The following is a 20,283-nucleotide window of genomic DNA, read 5'->3' as shown; positions in this document are numbered from 1 at the left end:
CAGTCTAGATAGAATAAGAATCCTATGTACTCATATGATTAAGTATCATTATAAATAGCATACGTCCGGTACCTACCTACTCCTGACATCATTACTATTTTACTATGTCAATACTATAGTCGCATTAGAGCACAAGCAAACAGCTCGCGAACTAAATAAGATCTCTTCTCAATATAAAAATGGCATTAAGGGTTGTCGTTGATGTCCAGTGGCAGAAGTCGAAAAGGTCAACCAAGCGCGGTACGCAAATTTCCCTTTTAAGAGCAAGAAATACATCTTACTTACCACACCCCTTAAATTATATGATTTGTGCCAACGTGTCGACTTTGCCACCATTCGAAGTAGGCACTAGAATACAGCACTACACTTCAAGACGTATAAATGTGCCAACGTTTTACCATCTGTACAAGTGCAGTCGTCAGTCAGGCGACACGAACGTGAGTACGCTGTATCTGTGAGCGTACATATACATTTGTAGTATCGCGGGTCGGTGTGCGGCGGTCACGTTTCGCGCGGCGTGTGGAAGGCCGCGCCCTCCGCGCCCGCTTCTCCGCGCGTCACGTGTTTCGCGCCGATTCTATTTTCGCTCCGCGCTTTCGCCACAAATCACCATGTTATTTCGATATCGAAGACGAATTACGAACGCCCATCGCCTCTTTACTTCAATACCTAGTTATATGCTTCCATTTTCAATTGTTACGCAACATTTACTAATATGGCGACAATATCAACGTGTAAGATCACGCGAATTTCTACACGCGGCGTATAATGTCTGTTGTAGTCATAGCTACTTATGTTAAAAATTACATTCACTTACAAGTGTCAATTTGTTCTAAGTGCGGGAAAATTACTTGAATAAAAGGAAGTCGACAAGACCATGATACTAGTATTTTAAATAACAATACAATATTGACGCTTGCCATCACTACCATTATGGGTTCAAAGTAAAAACACATAAGTAACATTTCATATAAATTTGCAAGTATTGTTTTGATGCAACGAAATAAAATTGCTAATTAAATAACTCTATGCTGTGTTTCAAATACTTAGGTTATAAACCTCAAAAATCACGTATGACTCTTGTTTGTCTTTAACATCTAATTCACTTAATATAAGTTAGCCATTACTTTGAAATTTTCAGTTTAATCATTTTCTATTATTGTATTTCAGCTTAATTTTAGCTTTTAATAAATATAGCATTTTATTAAGCTTTTTTCAGGCTAGTTGAGAAAACTGGCAGAGTAATTAAGAAAAAATAAATAATCTAGGTATATATAAATAATTGTTTATATAGATTCAAAATATTTTATTTTCATTTATAAAATAAATGTTGTTAAATATAAGCTAATATTGTATTTTGCTTTGATTATTATAACGTTGAGGTAAATCCGCGCTGTCCTGTGTATTGTATCTACGTTCATGTTGAGTAAGGTCAGGTCTAGCTAGATGACGCGAGTTATAATGACGTCATCTACTTCTATTATACACACTGTATTATACACAGTACACTTACATATACACTGGTCCCTGCCCGCTTCTTGGGAGATAGACTTGTATAATTGTACAATTATAGTATTTACTAATATAGTGACCAACCTATCACAAAAAAGTTTACAAGTGCTCAAATTGCAAGTACCCGATTAACGATGTATTTATAGCTTATTTTGCATTGATTTTTGTAGAATCGTCATTTTATGAACGTAGATAAATAATAGAGTTTGCATATGGATAAGGGGTTGTACGATTTTCTCGAAATATCTCTACAGTTCATGTTCAAAAATTACATAACGTGCAACTGGATGCACGCCGAGGTATTTACTATACTTTCATATTTTATAATGTATTAAATATATATAATGTATCACAGTACATACCATTGTATCATTATATTTAGTACCTTCGCATACCTTCGCATGGTATGAAATGGCGTCAAACAGTAGCGGCCAATTGTTTTAAATTTTCCTTCGCCTACTTTTTCAATATTCCTTCTATGTGAATAAAAAAGATTTAGGATATGACTAGATAATACTGTCTTCAATCACTTTATCTCATCGATTAAATTGCTCTACACTATCAAAACCTACACAAAAATGCTACTTATTGTGTACAAAAAATGTGAAATGGCAAATTGAAAGCAATGAAGTTTAAATTGAACCACAGTCACAGTTATAAGAAAATTCTGTCACATCCCACTTGACGCACGCGCGAAGCTTGAGAAGAAGCTGCGAGAGCTAACAATTTAAATCGTTTTATTCGTGCAATTCCTCTGCACATTCTCCAAAATGCTTCAATAGATTTAAATCGTGGTATCTGAAGTGAGGTTTTGGCTTATGGATTCTGAATACGTAAATACGACTCTGGTTACGAGATCAATTACTCAGCTTGTGTTTTAAATTACCAGTTGGAATTTTGAATCGTTGTTACTTCTGAAAGCAGTTGATACTATTAAATCGATTTGATCTAAAATAGATTGGAACTTACGTGACGAGAAATAAAATTAATTTAATAGCTTCTTTTCCGTGTACATAAAAGTTTTGAAACAGTATACTAGTATAACTGTTAATTACCAACATTATATGCTCGTGCAAACATATCTACTTCTTCCTCCCCACTACTGAAACAATTTTTTAAAGGTGTGTTACAAAGACTGTGCCTTCGTTTGCCCTCTTAATATTCCCTTCACGGTCACAGACGCAACTGGTTGCTCTAAACTATGTCACGTTTATATTAAACAGGTGTATATTACACATATAATATTTTAGTACGTTCATATAAGTGTGATTTAAGTATTGAACTATTAATTTACTACTGTCCCAATGCTAGTTTCACCTCTGAGAATAAAAAATGTTAAGGGCACGCTAGTCTAGCAGATTCGTAGGCTTTATTCAGAAATACAATTTTTCATGTGAGATTTTCCTTTACCGTTAGTGATAATACATTTATTACTACTTATTAGGAACATTTCGGAAAACCAAAGGAAATTGTTCGGAATTCGAAGCTAGTTCTCTACTGCAGAACATTTTTTTACTCTAGACATTAAGTACATACTACATAAAGTCTTTAGTGCAATCATTTTAACCTTAATTTCTCTGCTACATCAAACAACAAAAACTTAATTAAATTCACAGTAGTAGTTTTCCATAATGTTTATTTACTATCAAGTAATTATAAATATAGGTACTTTGTACCATATTGTACACGTGCTAGGTGCACGTTTCCAGTTTTAATTAATTAACTCTTTAATTAATTAAAACTGATTAAAAAATATTGATACCTACAACATTAGCTTATTTTTTTAAAATTGAATGGAAAATTTGCGCGTATATATCTCCATTATCGTCATATATAAGTTGCAAACTTTTGAACATCTGCACGTAATTAGAAAAAAAAATGTTTTCCTGTACATTCAAAAAAGTAAAATTGCGACAGATAAGTGAAAAAAGATACTTACCTACCTTTCTTTACCTATTGACCGAATTTAACTTATAGTTATGTTCTTCAATTTATTTTGAAATGAAAATAAAACTAAATGAACGAAACCACGTGAACGAAACTAAAAAAATGTTATAAAATTTCAAAAAAGTGCTGCGAAATATATTCTTACAAATTAATTCATGTACCAATATGGAGGCAGCGATAAAATAATAAAGCAATGTTTTGGAACATAATATTTTACTTTTAATGTAGGTAAGTACCTAAATGAATAGGAACATTGCACTATGTAAACAAGCTTTGGAACCTTTAGACCTTGCTAATGCAAGGACCTTAATAGGTCTACTGCAAGATAGGAACGAATGGTATAATTTTGTTATACATTTATATATTTATTTGATTCAAATTCTTACAATGGATCAAAAATACACAGTTATACATCTCACTCAAAAGACATGAGCGTAATATAAAATATTATATACTAATACTTTTTAAATTGTGGATTAGGTAAGTGGGATTCCTTCAATTCTGTCAAATATTTTCAAAATAATATTTTTCATGGATGTTATGTGTTTTATATCAATTGAACATGAACGTTTATTGAGAAATCCATTCTATCTGCGTGAATCATCCCTTCATACCTATCGTTCACGTCGTCAGCTGTGCGCCTCAAAAATACCACACGACACGAACCAACACATTTTATCTTAATGCTGAGAAGAGACAAAAACAAAAAGCTCTTACTTGTCATATTTGACGTGCCCGTTTTCCTCCCAATAGTTACGTGTTTCCATTTTAATATCTGTCACTATCACCACAAAAACTAACACTGTTCAGCACTTTATATCACGTAAATAACAATGAGCTCTGTCACATGTTCACAACACTAGCACAAGGATCACTTAGGTAATTCCGTAATACATTTTAGTGAGTGATAATAATGTTATTGTCGTGTCAAACCGCATGTAGAAGTTTAACTGACGTTATAACGCGGCCGGTACGTTTGTGAGACTGGTGAGGTCGCGCGAGGGAAGCGGCCGACTGCGCGCGGAAAGCCGGCCGGCTCGCACAAGTCATGTGACTACGCCGTCAAAATATGGCACGGGCGACGCAATGTGCACACTTCGAGGGCTACCGCACGTCCGTCGCTGCTTTATTATATCGGTAATGTTATATCACCCGGATTCGGTAACTGCTAAAAATACTAACTCAATAAATATGCAATATGAGATGAGATTAAGCCAAATTACACATCCACCTAGAGGCGGCTTATCAAAATCCTTTAATAATAATTAATATTATGTGAGTAAAAAAACAATAATAAAAAATATTTGTTTCATTACAAATTGATTTTAATCAGACTTTTTTCAGACTTGACGAGTTTTAACGCATAATGTCGCTGGTTTGGTCTAAAGTCTAAACCGTGGGAGTGACATAGCCTATATTTTAAAGCAATGGATTTTTTTTCTTTTATAATAATTACATTTATACATCGTGCATTCTCGTGAACCTACAAAATAGTAATTGTAATGATAACCAAGAGAATGAGCTGTAACTACTATATTAAACTATACCTACAGGGTGAATTTGTCAAAGAGGCCTTTAGGGCCAAATCTGAAACTACAAGGATTGATAAAAACTAAAGTTGCATCATTAGCTTTTGAAAATATCTTTTTCTCTCTCTATGTTAAACGCGTCACCAAATACATTTTGCAACTATTACATTTTCTGTTAATAGAACAAGGGCTTTATGCAACTGTGCCTCCCAATCGCTAGCGACACGTACGCATCGACCTTAACCTTAAATACCCGTTAGTCACGTCACACCTCACTTTTAAATCAGTTTTTTCATATTTTTTTATAATATAGGAGTAACAGACGAGCATGTAGTCCACCTGATGGTAAGTGGATACTGCCGCCCATGGACATCTATAATCAAACCCAGATAGGATTATATATTCCTACCTGAGGTTGGCCACAGATGCGCTTTTCCTGAGGACTAAGCTGGAAAGCCTCGGAAAAGGTATGTCTCCCTTACCACACCCTTCAAACCAGAACACAACAGCGCTGTTGTTATGAGGCAGAAATAGGTGTGGTGGTGGTGCCGCTGGAGTCGAACCACAAACGGTTCTACCACCTTCATATGTGTGCACGTCAATATTTATCATAATATCATAGAATACTTATAGATACTGTTACTGTTATTTAATATTGTTCTTTCAGTATTCAATCTTTGTATTTTCCAATTTACTTATCAATATCGATTCAAGAAGACAAGTGACAACCCTTTACGAGCACATTGCGATGCCCGTGTGTCTTACTTATTCGAGTTATTCGCGTTCCATTAGAGTCTGACGCAGAATTCAGCACAAAGGATCATCGTAATCTGGTGCAGAATGTCGTTATTTCTGTTGATTAAAATATTTTTAGATTTCAGCTTTAACTTTTTGAGGCTTCTATTTGGAACATTCTATTCTTAGAAGGTTCTCTGAAAAAGTTTTATGAAGCCGAACAAAACAATAGAAAATATTGTTTATCGTTAGCAAGTTAATTTTCTTTTAAATTTCGTTTGTTATCGCTGAAACAAGATTTCAACAGCCCCAGGCCAGCATGGCGTTTCACGTTGGATGGTACATAGTTCATCTTCCAACAGACTATTTTATATGTTTCCCATTATTGAAAATATGTCAAGATTTTGCCTTATTTCTTTTTTAAAATTAATATCCTAAATGAGACTATTGTCACCTATGAAATCATTTTGATTGATGTCTCGCCTTCTAGCAATATATGTTTATTTTTAGTGTGATTATATTTTATTTTCACGAATAAAATATTATCTTTTTACTTAAAACAATAAAAACCACACACTTTAAAACATGACTACCAAAGTAAGCCTAAATCATGTTTGGAAAAAAAATACCTTGGGTACAAACTTTGGTAACAAAATAAATATAATATTATCGATATCAGCGCGTCTGACACATCACTACTCTGTGGGAGAGCCACGCTCGGCCGCACGTGACTGGGCCGCACGCCTTGAATCATTTTATGTAACTCACCAATTCATATTTATTTTCGCAAAAAACGTTTCGTAAAAGGAACAAGAAAAGGTTATTTTGTACTTATCTGTTAGCCAGAACTTTTCCATGTCTCTGGACTCAAGTACACTGGTAGATATTTTCTCTCCGAAAGAAATAAAATAAAACGGTTTAAGTATGAGGTTTTCAGTAAGTACAAGCAATTTATTATAAAAATGGAAACATAGTACATACAAACGTCCAGTACGTAGTTTATTTAGATTAATTACTTATCTATAACACGAAATAGTTATTTGATTAATTGAGGAGCATTTTTTTTTTATTCTGGGGGGTTACTACCATCTTTTAAAACAATATTATTTTAATCATACATTGAAATTTCGTACCACGACCTCCTTAAAACAGGTCGTGATACGAAACAAAATGATGTTGATGTGGTATTGAAATAAAACTTTACTGCACTATGATGGTTTTTAAAAGATGGTGGTAGCCCCCCTGGTCAATGTGAGCTACAATTTTGTAGGAAATATTTTTGTATTCTACATTAATTTCGTCTGATAATAATGAAAGCAACTGGTATTTACTTTTAGTAGGCACAGGATCTCAGCTTTGATGGCCGTATTCGGATTCTTAAGATTAGTTTTTTTTTTTTATATATTTACCATTAGATCGAATAAATATTTACTTAATTCATTTTAAAAGATGTTAGAACGGGAAAGTTTCAACGGGAATATATCTCAGGTACATGCATCTTGTTGGAATGATTTAGATGCTGGCTAAAATATTTAAAGCTGAAATAGAACATTAAAATCATTAACTAAGTCCATCCGTGATGTTTTAATTATAGGGTGATTTTCAGAAAAAGAGGCAAATTTTAGCGATATCCACTAAGATCCATTGCAAAAATCCATTGATGGATCTTTTTGCACTTTTTTGTCCACTTTCATCCATGATACAGGATTTTATTCAAAGTGGATTTTTTAGGACTAACGGGTGTCGGAAGATCCATTATGAATAAAAACATACGAAGAAACATAATTTTTTTATGGCTCAAAACCTTCGATCACTAATAAGAATAAAACACACAAACTTAAACAGCGATGTTTCATGTATATTAATTTATTTTTTCTAAATAATGCGCTACCGATATCACTCCATTTATTAATTCCAATTCACATTCTTGGATGAGCGCATCGTATTTCATTTGGTATTTGGTTCTTTTTTTGTAGGTAGTGGACATCGCCCAAATTTTTAACCACCCAATTCTTTGATAAACCCTGGCTCCGACCAAATCAAGACTACCCTCCCCGCAAACGAAAATCCTAAATCCGTCACTGCACATATATTTAATAAAGTAGGTACACTATATGCTTTGTATACCTATATATAGGCAGATAATTACTTAGAACATATCCGATTGTTGTGGCAAAACAAGGGAACACTTCTTGGAAATTGTTTTATCACGCGGCGATGCGCCGAGAGTTAACGTTCATACTTGACCCAAATGTATTGTTACAATGGAAATGTTTGACTGCTAACTCCCCACGTTGACTACATAGTACTAAACGTTTAAACTACGTGAGTTGAAGTGTAAACGGTATTCTGCAACTATGTAGGTACATTTAATGTATTGCTATAACTGAGAACTTAGTATGAAGTTGGTAGATCTTTTCTAGCGACATCTAACGCTACCATCACACCCGTTCCGCCTTAAAACAGTCGTCTAAGCAAGTGTTCAAGGGTTAGTTAGGGTAGCCAGATCTCAGTAAATGACAGTGACTTAGTTCTTATGCGAGTACCGGAGGCGCTGCTTGTGGATTTACATGGGTGATAAAACTTTTCGATTCGGTTGATCGAGCCTCGATTGAAAAATTATATTAGTAGGTACACATATACTTGTTTGAAGGGCGTAGTTAAACAGATTTTTTGTTGTATTCAGAGGTATGTAGTGGACCTCCGTAAGGAGTTCAATCCTATGGAGTCCAATCCAGGCGACTTTGACCACTTACCATCTACAGTCTAGTTTCTAGACTATGGAGGACTGCAAGGATTTTTGTTACTTTAGTTACTTGTAGTTCCTTATTTGCCAAAATTGCAAGAGTAAACATGGCTGATTACAATTTCAATACCGCCAGGCTTCAGCCTAGGGCGGCATATTTTTTGGGGCGGCATGTTTTATATTTTTGGGACGGTAAATTTGGGGACCCAATCGTTCTTGCCTTAAACGTGTCGTGTCTCGAGCGGGCGCGACGAGCAAAAAAAAAAAACGGGCACCGTGTCAACGGGAAACTAAAACATGACAATTGTAGAAGCAGGGGCGGCAAAAACTGTACAGCCTACACCATATTTTTTTTTAAATCCGCCACTGAATACCGCTCAGATGAGAATGATAAAGCAAATGATTAAAGAAATGTAAATAAGTAAATATTTATGTGTGTAGGTACATACTATATTTAATTGTGTAATGTTGTTTCGGTTAAATTAAAAAGTATTTCTGAAACAATTACAGAAGGTTCAATACCGGTTCATGAAGGGTAATTATAAAATATAATTTTACTTGTATTATAAACCAATTATAATTTTAATTAAAAATTACTTTTAATGCTATAGAATTAACCACTTGCATTTCATTTGTGTCACATTATTTTGAATTTATGAATCTGCAGCATACATTATTTATTTGTTTGAAACACACATTTCTAATTTATGACTAGTATATGACTGCTATGGGTTTGAAGTGGTATAGTCCGCGCCAAACTGTTAGTCCGCTCTGAATATAGAAACGAATCGCATTGAATAGCAAATTGTAGATTTTAGCAGGACGAAGGCAGCGCGGAACCCTGAAACCAAAACATTGAAATGTGTCACTGAAAAGAATATAGCAGGAATATTATAAATGTCGATGTTTCGATAGATTGTTTATATTATTTATAAAGAGCGCTAATCGTTTTGTTCAAGAATAAGCATCTGGAATAAAAGGCGTGAGGACAAACAATGGTTTAGCATCGAGATAAGTATATTCACAGATAGCCACACAACGCGATAGTTGTCGGAGTTCATTATACTTTATCAAGGACATATTTTATTTTTCTTAAAGATATTCAATTTTTATATCAAAAATTGCTTATTGTGTAATTACATAATACTATTTGAATTTGATACTTTGTATTCAAATGTATAAAAAATTCGAAGCAATACACATTAGACAAAATCATTATATTTTTGCACTACACTACACAGTTATCAACATTAAATTTCGTACCGTTGATATGATGTTATACAAAAACTCGTTAATACTTACTATATACAGCTGTAATATAATATAACAGTTCAAATTATACAAATGATAAAAAAATATAAGTATTATACCTAATAATACGCTTTCCTAAAACATTTAGTTCTAAATCTATTGATTCTTTAAGGGCCGGGAATATTTAAAATTCCCTCCTCGTTAGGTATGTTGCCAGTATAATTCTTAAAATAATTACTATACATATTATATTACAAGTGGTATGTTTGAAAGTTTTAAAAAATTAATATTATTTCAAGTCTAGTTGTAACTTCAAGAACAAAAAGATCATATTATCCTACTAAAAGATAACATGCATCGATCAGAGGTTTCTGTCGGATTTAAATGGGCCTCGATGCTTATTCATTTTATTTAATGACTGGCAAGATAGATTTTTCATTAGGATTATTCTATTTAACAATGTAAAGGTAAAATAGTTTGCAAAAAATTGATATTTTTTTAATATTTCGATATACATATTATCAATTATACTATAAATATATTGATAATACGAAAAATTAATTAAATTACTAATATTTTATACATCATAAACCAGTTTTGCGATAATAACTGAAAAGGTAGTGTAATGCTTTAAGTCGTGTACGAATTTTAATTCTACTATAGTAGAATTAAATTTTTCTTCTAATATAGTAGTTTTTTTTATAAGGTGGCAACATTACAAGCCTAATGCGTTTGGTTTTTGCATTCTTAATTTTTAAGCAAGATAATTAACAGCAAAGTAAAATTTGCGTACTTAATATATTTGCTTTGAAATTTTAATTTAAATATTACCTGCTTGGGTATTTATGTTTAAAATTTTAGCATGTTATGTGACGAAGCATATTTGTAAGACAAAAGTAAAAAAAACGGTGAGTCAATGACTTTGACAGAACTAAACGCAATCGGTGACTGTCAAATCGTACCAGCAGATTTTCCGAAAAGGCGTTCTAAGGAATTACTTTTTATACATAGAGAAAATACTGTGTTTCGTTCACAAAAATGTTGGCTTTGATCAATCGTATCCTTGATTGGATCAAAAGCTTGTTCTGGAAGGAGGAGATGGAGCTTACGCTAGTGGGGCTGCAATACTCGGGCAAAACAACTTTTGTGAACGTCATTGCTGTACGTATTAACACAAAACAATCATTGTGTACTAAAACACTTCCCTTTATGCGTTTTTCATACAACACATTTCGTTCATCCCGTCAAACGGTCACTTACCACATAAAAGTACGTCATTATTTGTTGCATTACACCCTTTTAATATTAACCATTTTAATTTATTACAAATACTAAGCGATTTAATGTACGTTCGCGAATTTTTAATATATTTCAATCTATGAAAATCTATGTTCAAATTCCAACATCAAATTTCCATTACTTATAAAAACAATTGGTTTTGTGACTATTCAGTTTATGACTAATACCACACCACTTATCAGTTTATTACCTGCCTTATTTACTTATTTTTGCATGTTCTTGTTTGCACAAAGAGTTATTAAAGACAAAGATTAGCATGCTACTTTGATATAAGATTAGGACCCTTAAACTAGGCTAGTGTTCCTCTGTGGTACAGGATATTAAATATCCACACAGTAAATGAAATTCCTTCCTTCCCTTCCCTAATTATATTTATTTTCATGAAGGGATAAATTTAGCTAAGTACTATGCAATGAAACATATTGTAAAAAACATATGAGAGATCTATTCATTTGAGAGTTGTTACTATTTATTAAGAGACAGTACTCTATATATTATAATTTTTCTATCAATTATGTCTTAGAGCTAAAACATATGTTTTAGAGCTAAAACATATAACATATGTCCATTAATAAAGAGTTGTCTTATATCAACATTGACCAATTAGTATCCTGTTGGTACACACTCTTCACATCTATATGGTTCAAGGTGGTCAATATTATTGCTTGACACATCATTGTATCCCTAAATACATCATCATCATCACTCACTACTAAAGATTACTTCCTATTTTAGTAGCAGTAGATCCTGGAATGATTAATCCATTGCCTTCATGTGTTAAATTATTGCTTGAAATATATTACCTATCTCTGTTATTTAGGAAAAAGCATTTCTCCTGGTGGTACAGTAATTGTGTTACGTATTTACATTGTCTGTAAATGTGCCAAATTGGCATTATTACAGTATAATTATTATGTTGCATGATTTTTGTTAAGTCAAGGTTTATGGTTAGAATGTAACAAGGTATAACTGATAGGTATAACTATTAAGTAAATTAATCGAGAATAATATTTGATATATGTAGTTGGTATAATGCTCAACCAAGAAGAATGTTTCACTGTTCATGTACAAGAAGTGAAACTATTACAAAACATAAAGTTACAAAATCATTGGTCATCATATCATCATCATATTTTAACAGAATAGATAATTGATAATAATTTCATATAATCATTGTAAATTCTCTAGTATTGTTACAAAAACAGTAAGTAAGTAATATGGTCAATTCATTTCATTTTGTAACCATCCAAAAATTGTTAGGTCGTCAGTCCACACTGGCCAAGTATGGATTGGTAAAAAATTTACAAAATTAAAATTTCTTTGGATAAAACATTCAGATTTGTAGATTTTCTCAGTAAGTTTTTAACATGTTATCAGTTCCTAATATACATGACTTTGAAAAATCATAAATGGACACAATAATAATAGGATTTGAACCCTGGAGACCCAGCATGATAAGTCAAATTTCAAACCACTATGCTGTCACTGCTTACCTACATAGTAATTGATCAGTTGTTATTTACATCAACTATTGATGTAATTATTTATCACATGACTATTGAACTAACCTTGATTTGATAAGTATCAATAATAAATATAAACTTCCTTGCATATGCAAATATGGCCTTATAATTATGACCTTATAAATCTTATATATAAAATTCTTGTGTCACAATGTTAGTTACCATACTCCACTGAAATGGCTTTATCGATTTTCACCAAATTTTATATGCATATTCAGTAGGTCAGAGAATTGGCTACTGTCTATTTTTCATACCCCTAAGTGATAAGGGTTATTCAACCTTAACATTTTTTTATGAATATGGCAACACAACATTTGCTGGGTCAGCTAGTATGTTTATGCAGTATGTATGATGCATGTTCAGATGTGGTCTCTAGTGGTCCCTAGTGTGGGTTAATGATGTGAATTAGTATGATAGAAATAGCAAGTGAACATGGTGAGTGGTCATTGTCATCTAGGGACATCTTTAATCAACTTAAGATGGAGTTAAACCTGATGTTGGTCACAGATATTATGCACACTCTGATAAATCATTTGAAACAGTGCCATATAAACTTGCTAGTGTTCTGCATACACACACAGCAGCTATAAAGCTTTATAATAAGGCAGAACTAGGTGAGACGAGGATGCCACTGGAATTTAGATGGCAATTCATCATCATCAACAACCCATTACTGTTCCACTGCTGGGCACGGATCTCCTCTCATAATGAGAAGGATTAGGCCATAGTCCACCGCGCTGACCAAGTACATATTGGTAGACTTACCCTTCATTATTATACCTTTGAGACTTTTTTTTATAAATCTCTGTGGTATGCAGGTTTCCTCACAATGTTTTCCTTTACCGTTTAGCAAGTGATATAATTTCTAATACGCACATAACTTTGAAAAATCAGAGGTGATTGCCTGGGATTTAAACCTTGGACCCCTCGCTTGGGGGGCCGAGTTTCTTAACCACGAGGCTATTACTGATAGATGACAGATAATTCCCGATTATTTCCTTAGATGGCAATTTACCTACTTCAAAGATATATTTTAAAGTTATTTTCCATATTCTACAGATCGAGATATATATTATGATTGGAGAATCTAATTTTTTGATATTTGATAACTATTACATAATTAAAATTGTTGTTAATCAAATTGAAATAATAAAGAATGGTATGAATGTTGTTTATCAGTAGGTATCAAATATCATTAGTATCGCTGTTGTTTTGAGTCATTTTAACATAATTATGTAGAGGTAGGTAATGAACTGTTTGTTTTTATAATCAAAATGTAGTATTTGACATAGAATTTGGACATTTTAGGGCTTTTTTATTAAATCTTTTTTTTTAAGTTGTGCCTCTTAAAAGTGCTACTTTAGAAATCTGAAGTAAGAAAGTTATAGGAACAAAATAATACATAATATTAGTATTTTTTTAATAAATAAACTACAAGAGATTTAGTAAATATTTTATAAATTGTTTTTTACCCAAGCATACTATGGAAATAATCTGGTCTAATATGAATAATCTAGGAAAGTTACTTTAAAAACTTACAATGTTTCCAACACTACTCTAACTACTTTAAGTTGTTTTTAGCCAAAATAATTATTGTTCACATGATAATTTATTTATTTACAGTCTGGCCAGTTTAGTGAAGACATGATCCCGACAGTAGGTTTCAATATGCGCAAGATTACCAAAGGAAATGTCACAATTAAGGTAAGAAATGCTTCTATCATGTATGGTCTACGAGCCAACATGTCTTCTAAGCATTGTTTTCTATATAGCAACAATATTATTACCATACATGTATTTGTCTAAAACTAAGGATGAATAATAAAAATCCTTTGTTTGCAGCCCATATGTTAATTGGTCACTGCCACGCAAAATATATGTATCTGACCCTATGGGATAGGATGCTGCCCTGAGGGCTAAGTTGGAACACTTAATATTAGTCAACCCTTTAAACCAGAATACACTAGTTACTTCTCCATTTCCATAATATAAAAGTTATATAGTATGTATAATCTTATATATAAAATTCTCGTGTCACAATGTTAGAAACGGTTTTACCGGTTTTACACCAAATTTTATATGCATATTCAGTAGGTCTGAGAATCTGCTACTATTTATTTTTCATACCCCTAAGTAATAAGGATTGTTCACCCTCAACATTTTTTTAATTATATGGCAACACAACTTTGCTGGGTCAGCTAGTAGTAATATAAAACAAGCATACAGTTCTCATGGTAAGTTGCTACTGCCACTGATGGACTTGTAATTAACCCTGGAAACCTGAAACACTTGAAGTGGTAGCTAGTTAATATGCACAAAGAGTTCTGTGGTGGCTGTTTTAATAATGTGGTTGAAATTTGAAGACACTAATATAATTTTCAGGTATGGGACATTGGTGGCCAACCACGCTTCCGCTCAATGTGGGAGAGGTATTGTAGAGGAGTCAATGCTATTGTGTAAGTTTTACAATTGGTTACTTTTTTAGTTCTTATATTTTTAATTCCTCTTTAATTGATTCGAATATACAGGGTGGATTTTTCAAATGGGCCTTCAGAGCCAAATCCGATGAAAGGAGTTATCAGGCCAATTTTGATAAAAACTAAAACTGCATCATTCGTTTTTTAAAGTAACTTTTTCCCTAGCCGGGAATCGAACGAGTTATATTTGAAAAAAATACACCCTCTATATTATTCCACTATCTGAAAGTCTCGCTTATAAGGATCAAATTCTGGGAAGTAATGTTAAGTGATAAATTAAAAGTTAAATGCCAGCTCATGTTTGTTGCCTAGGTATATGGTAGACGCGGCGGACCCAGACAAGATCGAGGCGTCGCGCAACGAGCTGCACAACCTGCTGGAGAAGCAGCAGCTGACCGGCATCCCGGTGCTGGTGCTCGGCAACAAGCGCGACCTGCCCCACGCGCTGGACGAACACGGCCTCATCGAGAGGATGTTAGTTCGTTTATGCATTTTTTTTGGTCGGATTTGGTGAGATGTGGACAATGTCCTTATTCAGGCAACATTAGAAATACCGTCCAATTTATTTGTATAAGTAACAGCAAATGACACTAATTTTGAATGAACAGCACTTAAACGGTTGCTTTTGGACAATTTACATTATAATTACGATAATTCATTTTCTTGAAAAGTGACACCAAAATTATTTATATTATGTGGTAGAACCCTTTGTGGTTCAACTCCAGCTGCACCACCGCCACACCTATTTCTGCCTAATAACAGCAGTGTTTCCGAGGCGTTCCAGCTTAGTCCTCAGGGGTAGCGGCGCAACTGTGGCTGACGTCAGGTAGGAATATCTAATCCTATCTGAGAATGATTATAGATGTCCATGGGTGACAGTAGCCCATCTTACTTACCATCAGGTGGATTGCATGCTCGTGTGCTACCCCTATATTATAAAGAAAAAAATATACCTTACAGGAATTTGTCAGCGATCCAGGACCGCGAGATCTGTTGCTACTCGATCTCGTGCAAGGAGAAGGACAACATCGACATCACGCTGCAGTGGCTCATCTCGCACAGTAAGTCCGGCGCCGCGCACTAGCGCCGTCCCGCGGCGATCACTGGGCCTAAACTCCATCTGCTACTCTCTGGTCTCTAGCTCCTAGACTCTGGTCTCTATGTTCATGACTTTCAAATCAAATCAAATCAATTTTTTTATTCAAAATAGGTTCTTTACAGAGCACTTTTTGAATGTCAATACAACTACCGCCACTTCACAACTGTTTAAGACTCTGTGTGCACCTTCTACACTTTAGTCTCTTTCTCTGGTCTCCAAATCCTAGATTATATTTTTCACGTATTTGATTTGTCTTCACGTGCTAGACCTCTTCCAATGTGGCCCTCTTACAATCTAGTCTCTAATTCTTACATTCCTACATCTTCTAGATATTTGATTTCACCTAGATTCTAGTCTTTATCTCTTAAACTCTGGTCTCCATTTCGTAAATACTATACTTGTTTCAAATACTGTAACACTACTACCCTGACTGTTTTCTCCAAACGTGGCTTACTGTCTTCTAATTCAAAACGACGTTTTTAAAAGTAGAGAAAAATTGTTGAAGTAAGGCTGGTAATACTCATGAGATATACATAGTCTATGACCATGTGACCATTTTCCTAGGAGTGGGACGGAGAAGTCTAGCTTAAAAATATACTGTGAGTTGAAGTTAAACACAAAAGGCAAATTATATTTCCAATTATTTTATCAAAATTGTAACATTAATCTCTTTGAACGGAAGTGTTTTGGAGTGAAAAAGTGGAATGTATACATTTTTCGTAAAATCTTTTATTTTTGTTCAAGAAAAAAAAATATATAAATTTGCACATTTTATCACTCATTGTATTACTGATGAGTAATGAAACATGTATTATGTTCTCCGGCCCTCACATGATCAGTGAAGTCATCGTGAAATAAAATTTCACCAAACTTTAGGTTTCGGATAGTAAATCATTGCAGATAATATTGTAATTTATAGATACCTACTATAGAATAGCAATAGAATGATTTGTAAATCTCAACTCTTCTCGAATCTAATGAGAACGTTGCCTAAAACTGGTTATCTGGCAGTGTGGGGTGGACCTTATTTAGGTAATATCTTAATTTTGTGTGGAGTATTTATAAAGTTAATAAAGTACGCTTATAAGCCCTGCACGTATAGGAAGCGAACCGAAAACGTAGCGGAGCGATGTAAATTTATGTTATGAGATCAATAAATAAGGTAATCGCGTTGGCATATTTGCATTTCGCCTTAAACCAACACTAAAATTAATAAAGGTATTAAAATAACAAAAAAAGGTATATAAAAATGAGAATATTATTGATCTTTAATTTTAAGGTGACGTTCTCATTAGAGAATCCTTTCGTCACATGCAACTTCTTTTTCACGATTTTCACTCGTAGCTAGTTCTATATAAAGTATAGGCTGTTAAAGTTTGATACATATTAATATAGCTCTGTAGGAATGCCGGTAACGCTAGGGGACTAAGCGTTCCGCAAGGCAAGCGTGATCGCTATCGTATCGTTATCGCAACTTTATCGATAGTTTGTCTATATAAACGAGTAAGGCACTGAACTGTTACTAGAACTAAAATTCTGAAATTAAATATGTCGCTGAAGTTAATGTATTTAGTTTTAGGCAGTTTAAGAATCTTACGGGCTTGCAATTTACCTGATTATAAGTGGTCAGTGGCTCATGTACATCATCTCTAAATAGGATTGAAGCGTTAACTAAGGTCAGGCACAGTTTAGTTTTAGTTGAATTCACCCTGGAACGAAGTTGAAACGCTTCTGTATATGTCTGCCTTACCACACCTTACAGTTGCATTAATGCTGCTTTATCAGCAGATATACGTATTGACTGTGGTACATTCTGGGTCAAATCACTGAGCTTTCTACTCAGTTTAACTATTACTTGCTTTCAATAGCACAATTAAAAAACAGATAATGTCAATTTCATTGTCTCGTGTTTTATTTCCTTTGTCGAATATCTTTCGATACTTATTCACGCTTGCCTAGCGGTGCAATATAGTTATAATAAAATAATCGATAATTTCGCCAAGTGTTGTATTTGGCACTCGTTCTCGTGCGTTCGACTGTAATAACTAATAACTTTATTGTAATAGCGTTCTAACGTCGAACTATTGTATTATAGTCGAACTAAATAAATATTGTATGATATAATATATTATGCTGTTTTTGCCAGCATACTGCTTCACGCGATATGTTGTTGCATGTTAAATATTGGTTTCAAGATAAAAAAAATACGATGTTAATTGTGGAAGAATAATTTTGTTCTAAATAGTAAAAACCGAATAAATTTTGAATTCTCGTATATTTGCACCAATCAACGCGCTGTTTTCAATCTTAGACACATTGAGTGGCCAATAGTAAACGTGTTTCACGTGTGTGCGGTTTGTATTACACTTTGTCGATGTGTTGATGTTAATGTTACAAAGTTACACTTCCACAATTATCTATTATGTAATGTTGGCCGTGTGTTCTTCACATTCGAATTACAATAGGTTTTTGAGGAATGATTTGAATGCACAATACATTGTTTCTTGAGACCCTCATTTTGTATTTAAGTAATATTCTTACAAGCGAAATAAAGATTTTAATGTCCCCTGAAAATAATATAAAAATTGTTATTTATTAAAAAAAAATATTTTATTTACTGTGTTTTCGGTGGAAAAAATTAATTCAAAAACCGCAATAGCGGGTCCTATTGCGATTCGATGTGAATATTTAATCAAAATAATTTAGGTGATACGAATAGCTTGAGTCCTGTGGGACTAGATTAATTACGCTAATTTACTATAAACGGATTTAGTATTTGTCTCTGAAAAATAACTTGCGTACATATAAAAAGCTGTCAGGCATGTAAAATGCATATAAGCAAGTATTGTAGGTACTTATATTTGTGCTGAGTTTTGCTTAGCAATAAATGCGTATAAAACGTTGACCTACTAATAAGTGGACATCGGGCCGTATCAAATTCATTGAAAAATGTCCGAAAACATTTTAAAATTAGCAATAAATGCAACCTTTGTTAGGTATCTTGATTAGATTTTTGTATTATTTTATAATTAATAAGATAATGCAATTTTTTATATCATCAATGTTATTGAAATTCTCGATTGCAAATGAGAATTGGTCTGGCCCTTTTTTTATTAGCATTTTTCATTCGGACATTTTTGACAACAAACTCGAAATGCCGTAGTTGGTAGGTCAATAAAATGTATAATGATGCATATCCACAGCACAATTAGCTTTCAATGACGATATCAATAAAATATTAATATTAATAAGAATATAGATAGCGTTATTTTTGACAGATAAATAATAAATCGAGTTAAAGTGACATTAGTCGAGAACGAAGGGAAATATTTGGTTTTCGAAATTACACTAATTTATACTTGCTTTTTGTCACTTTTTCGCTTTAAATTATATATATTTGTTTTTGTAAAATGAAGGGAAATGTATTTTTTCGAAAACCAATCATTGCCAGTTCTGGAGTTATACAAAATCTGTAATATGGTGACTAGGGGATAACAAGAATGTATAAACGTAATGATATTGGCAAAAAGTTGCGTAACAATTTTAAAAAGTGATGAAGACTTATAATGGACATATTATTTTAGTTGTTTTATATATCTACCGATCATTTAAATTCTACGGATTTCGAAAAAGGAGTTTTGTTCAGTAATGTATTTTAAAACAATGACTTGTTTGAATAACTGCTTTAAATAATACAAAATGACAGCATTTTTGTTTACCTCTAGCTCGATTTCTTTAATGTGTGAGCGAGAAATGTATACGAAAGCTGTCATTTTCAATTATTATATATTATGAATATTATGAAGGAACAAACATTTTTTTGCCAATAACATTCAGACGTTTCCAAATTTAATATCAAAATTATCCCCTCGGTTGCTCTATAAAGAATTGTATATACGTAACATAGTATAGTCTAGATTTTCTGAATAATATTAGCATTATATATTATAAATACTTCTCATATTGTTAGCTAAAATTAAGTTTAAATTATGTTATAGTGTGAGACTAATTACACTCGAAGTATCGCTGTATATAAGTGGACGGAACAATAAAATTGTGTTATATGTATATGTATTTATAACATATTCTATTACGTTTGGTACTGACGTGTTGATTGTGATATCGCGCTTTGTTTACGATAGATAGCGTTGCGTACGAAAGATCG

At 33.1% G+C, this 20,283-nt stretch overlaps 3 protein-coding genes across 4 annotated transcripts in view; 2 read left to right on the top strand and 1 right to left on the bottom strand.

Annotated features, from left to right (window-relative positions):
- The window catches only part of cwo (transcription factor cwo), a 36,762-nt gene extending 32,061 nt beyond the window's left edge, over positions 1-4,701 (bottom strand). Inside the window, exon 1 of one of the 2 annotated variants that reach the window (XM_073085034.1) lies at positions 4,177-4,701. In XM_073085034.1, coding sequence (XP_072941135.1) covers positions 4,177-4,226 — 50 coding nt within the window. In that variant the 5' untranslated portion in view covers positions 4,227-4,701. Of the gene's footprint in view, positions 1-285; positions 444-4,176 lie in introns of those variants that run through there. The other variant, XM_073085035.1, reaches the window with a different exon arrangement.
- Positions 1-20,283, top strand: part of LOC140751158 (cyclic GMP-AMP synthase-like receptor) — an 80,376-nt gene that overhangs the window by 39,626 nt on the left and 20,467 nt on the right. The window lies entirely within an intron of this gene.
- On the top strand, positions 10,647-19,218 carry Arl8 (ADP-ribosylation factor-like protein 8). The gene is made up of 5 exons (XM_073085036.1): positions 10,647-10,881; positions 14,166-14,246; positions 14,925-14,998; positions 15,332-15,493; positions 15,980-19,218. Exons 1-5 carry the CDS (start codon positions 10,759-10,761, stop codon positions 16,101-16,103), a joined length of 564 nt encoding a protein of 187 aa, XP_072941137.1. The 5' UTR covers positions 10,647-10,758; the 3' UTR covers positions 16,104-19,218.

Source organism: Epargyreus clarus, unplaced genomic scaffold, assembly GCF_041222505.1.
Source record: "Epargyreus clarus isolate Ecla_fem2 unplaced genomic scaffold, WU_Ecla_fem_2.2 ptg000021l, whole genome shotgun sequence".
Classification (NCBI taxonomy): domain Eukaryota; kingdom Metazoa; phylum Arthropoda; class Insecta; order Lepidoptera; family Hesperiidae; genus Epargyreus; species Epargyreus clarus.
The sequence above is the reverse complement of the archived record's forward strand: the minus strand, read 5'-3'. Positions and strand labels throughout refer to the sequence as shown.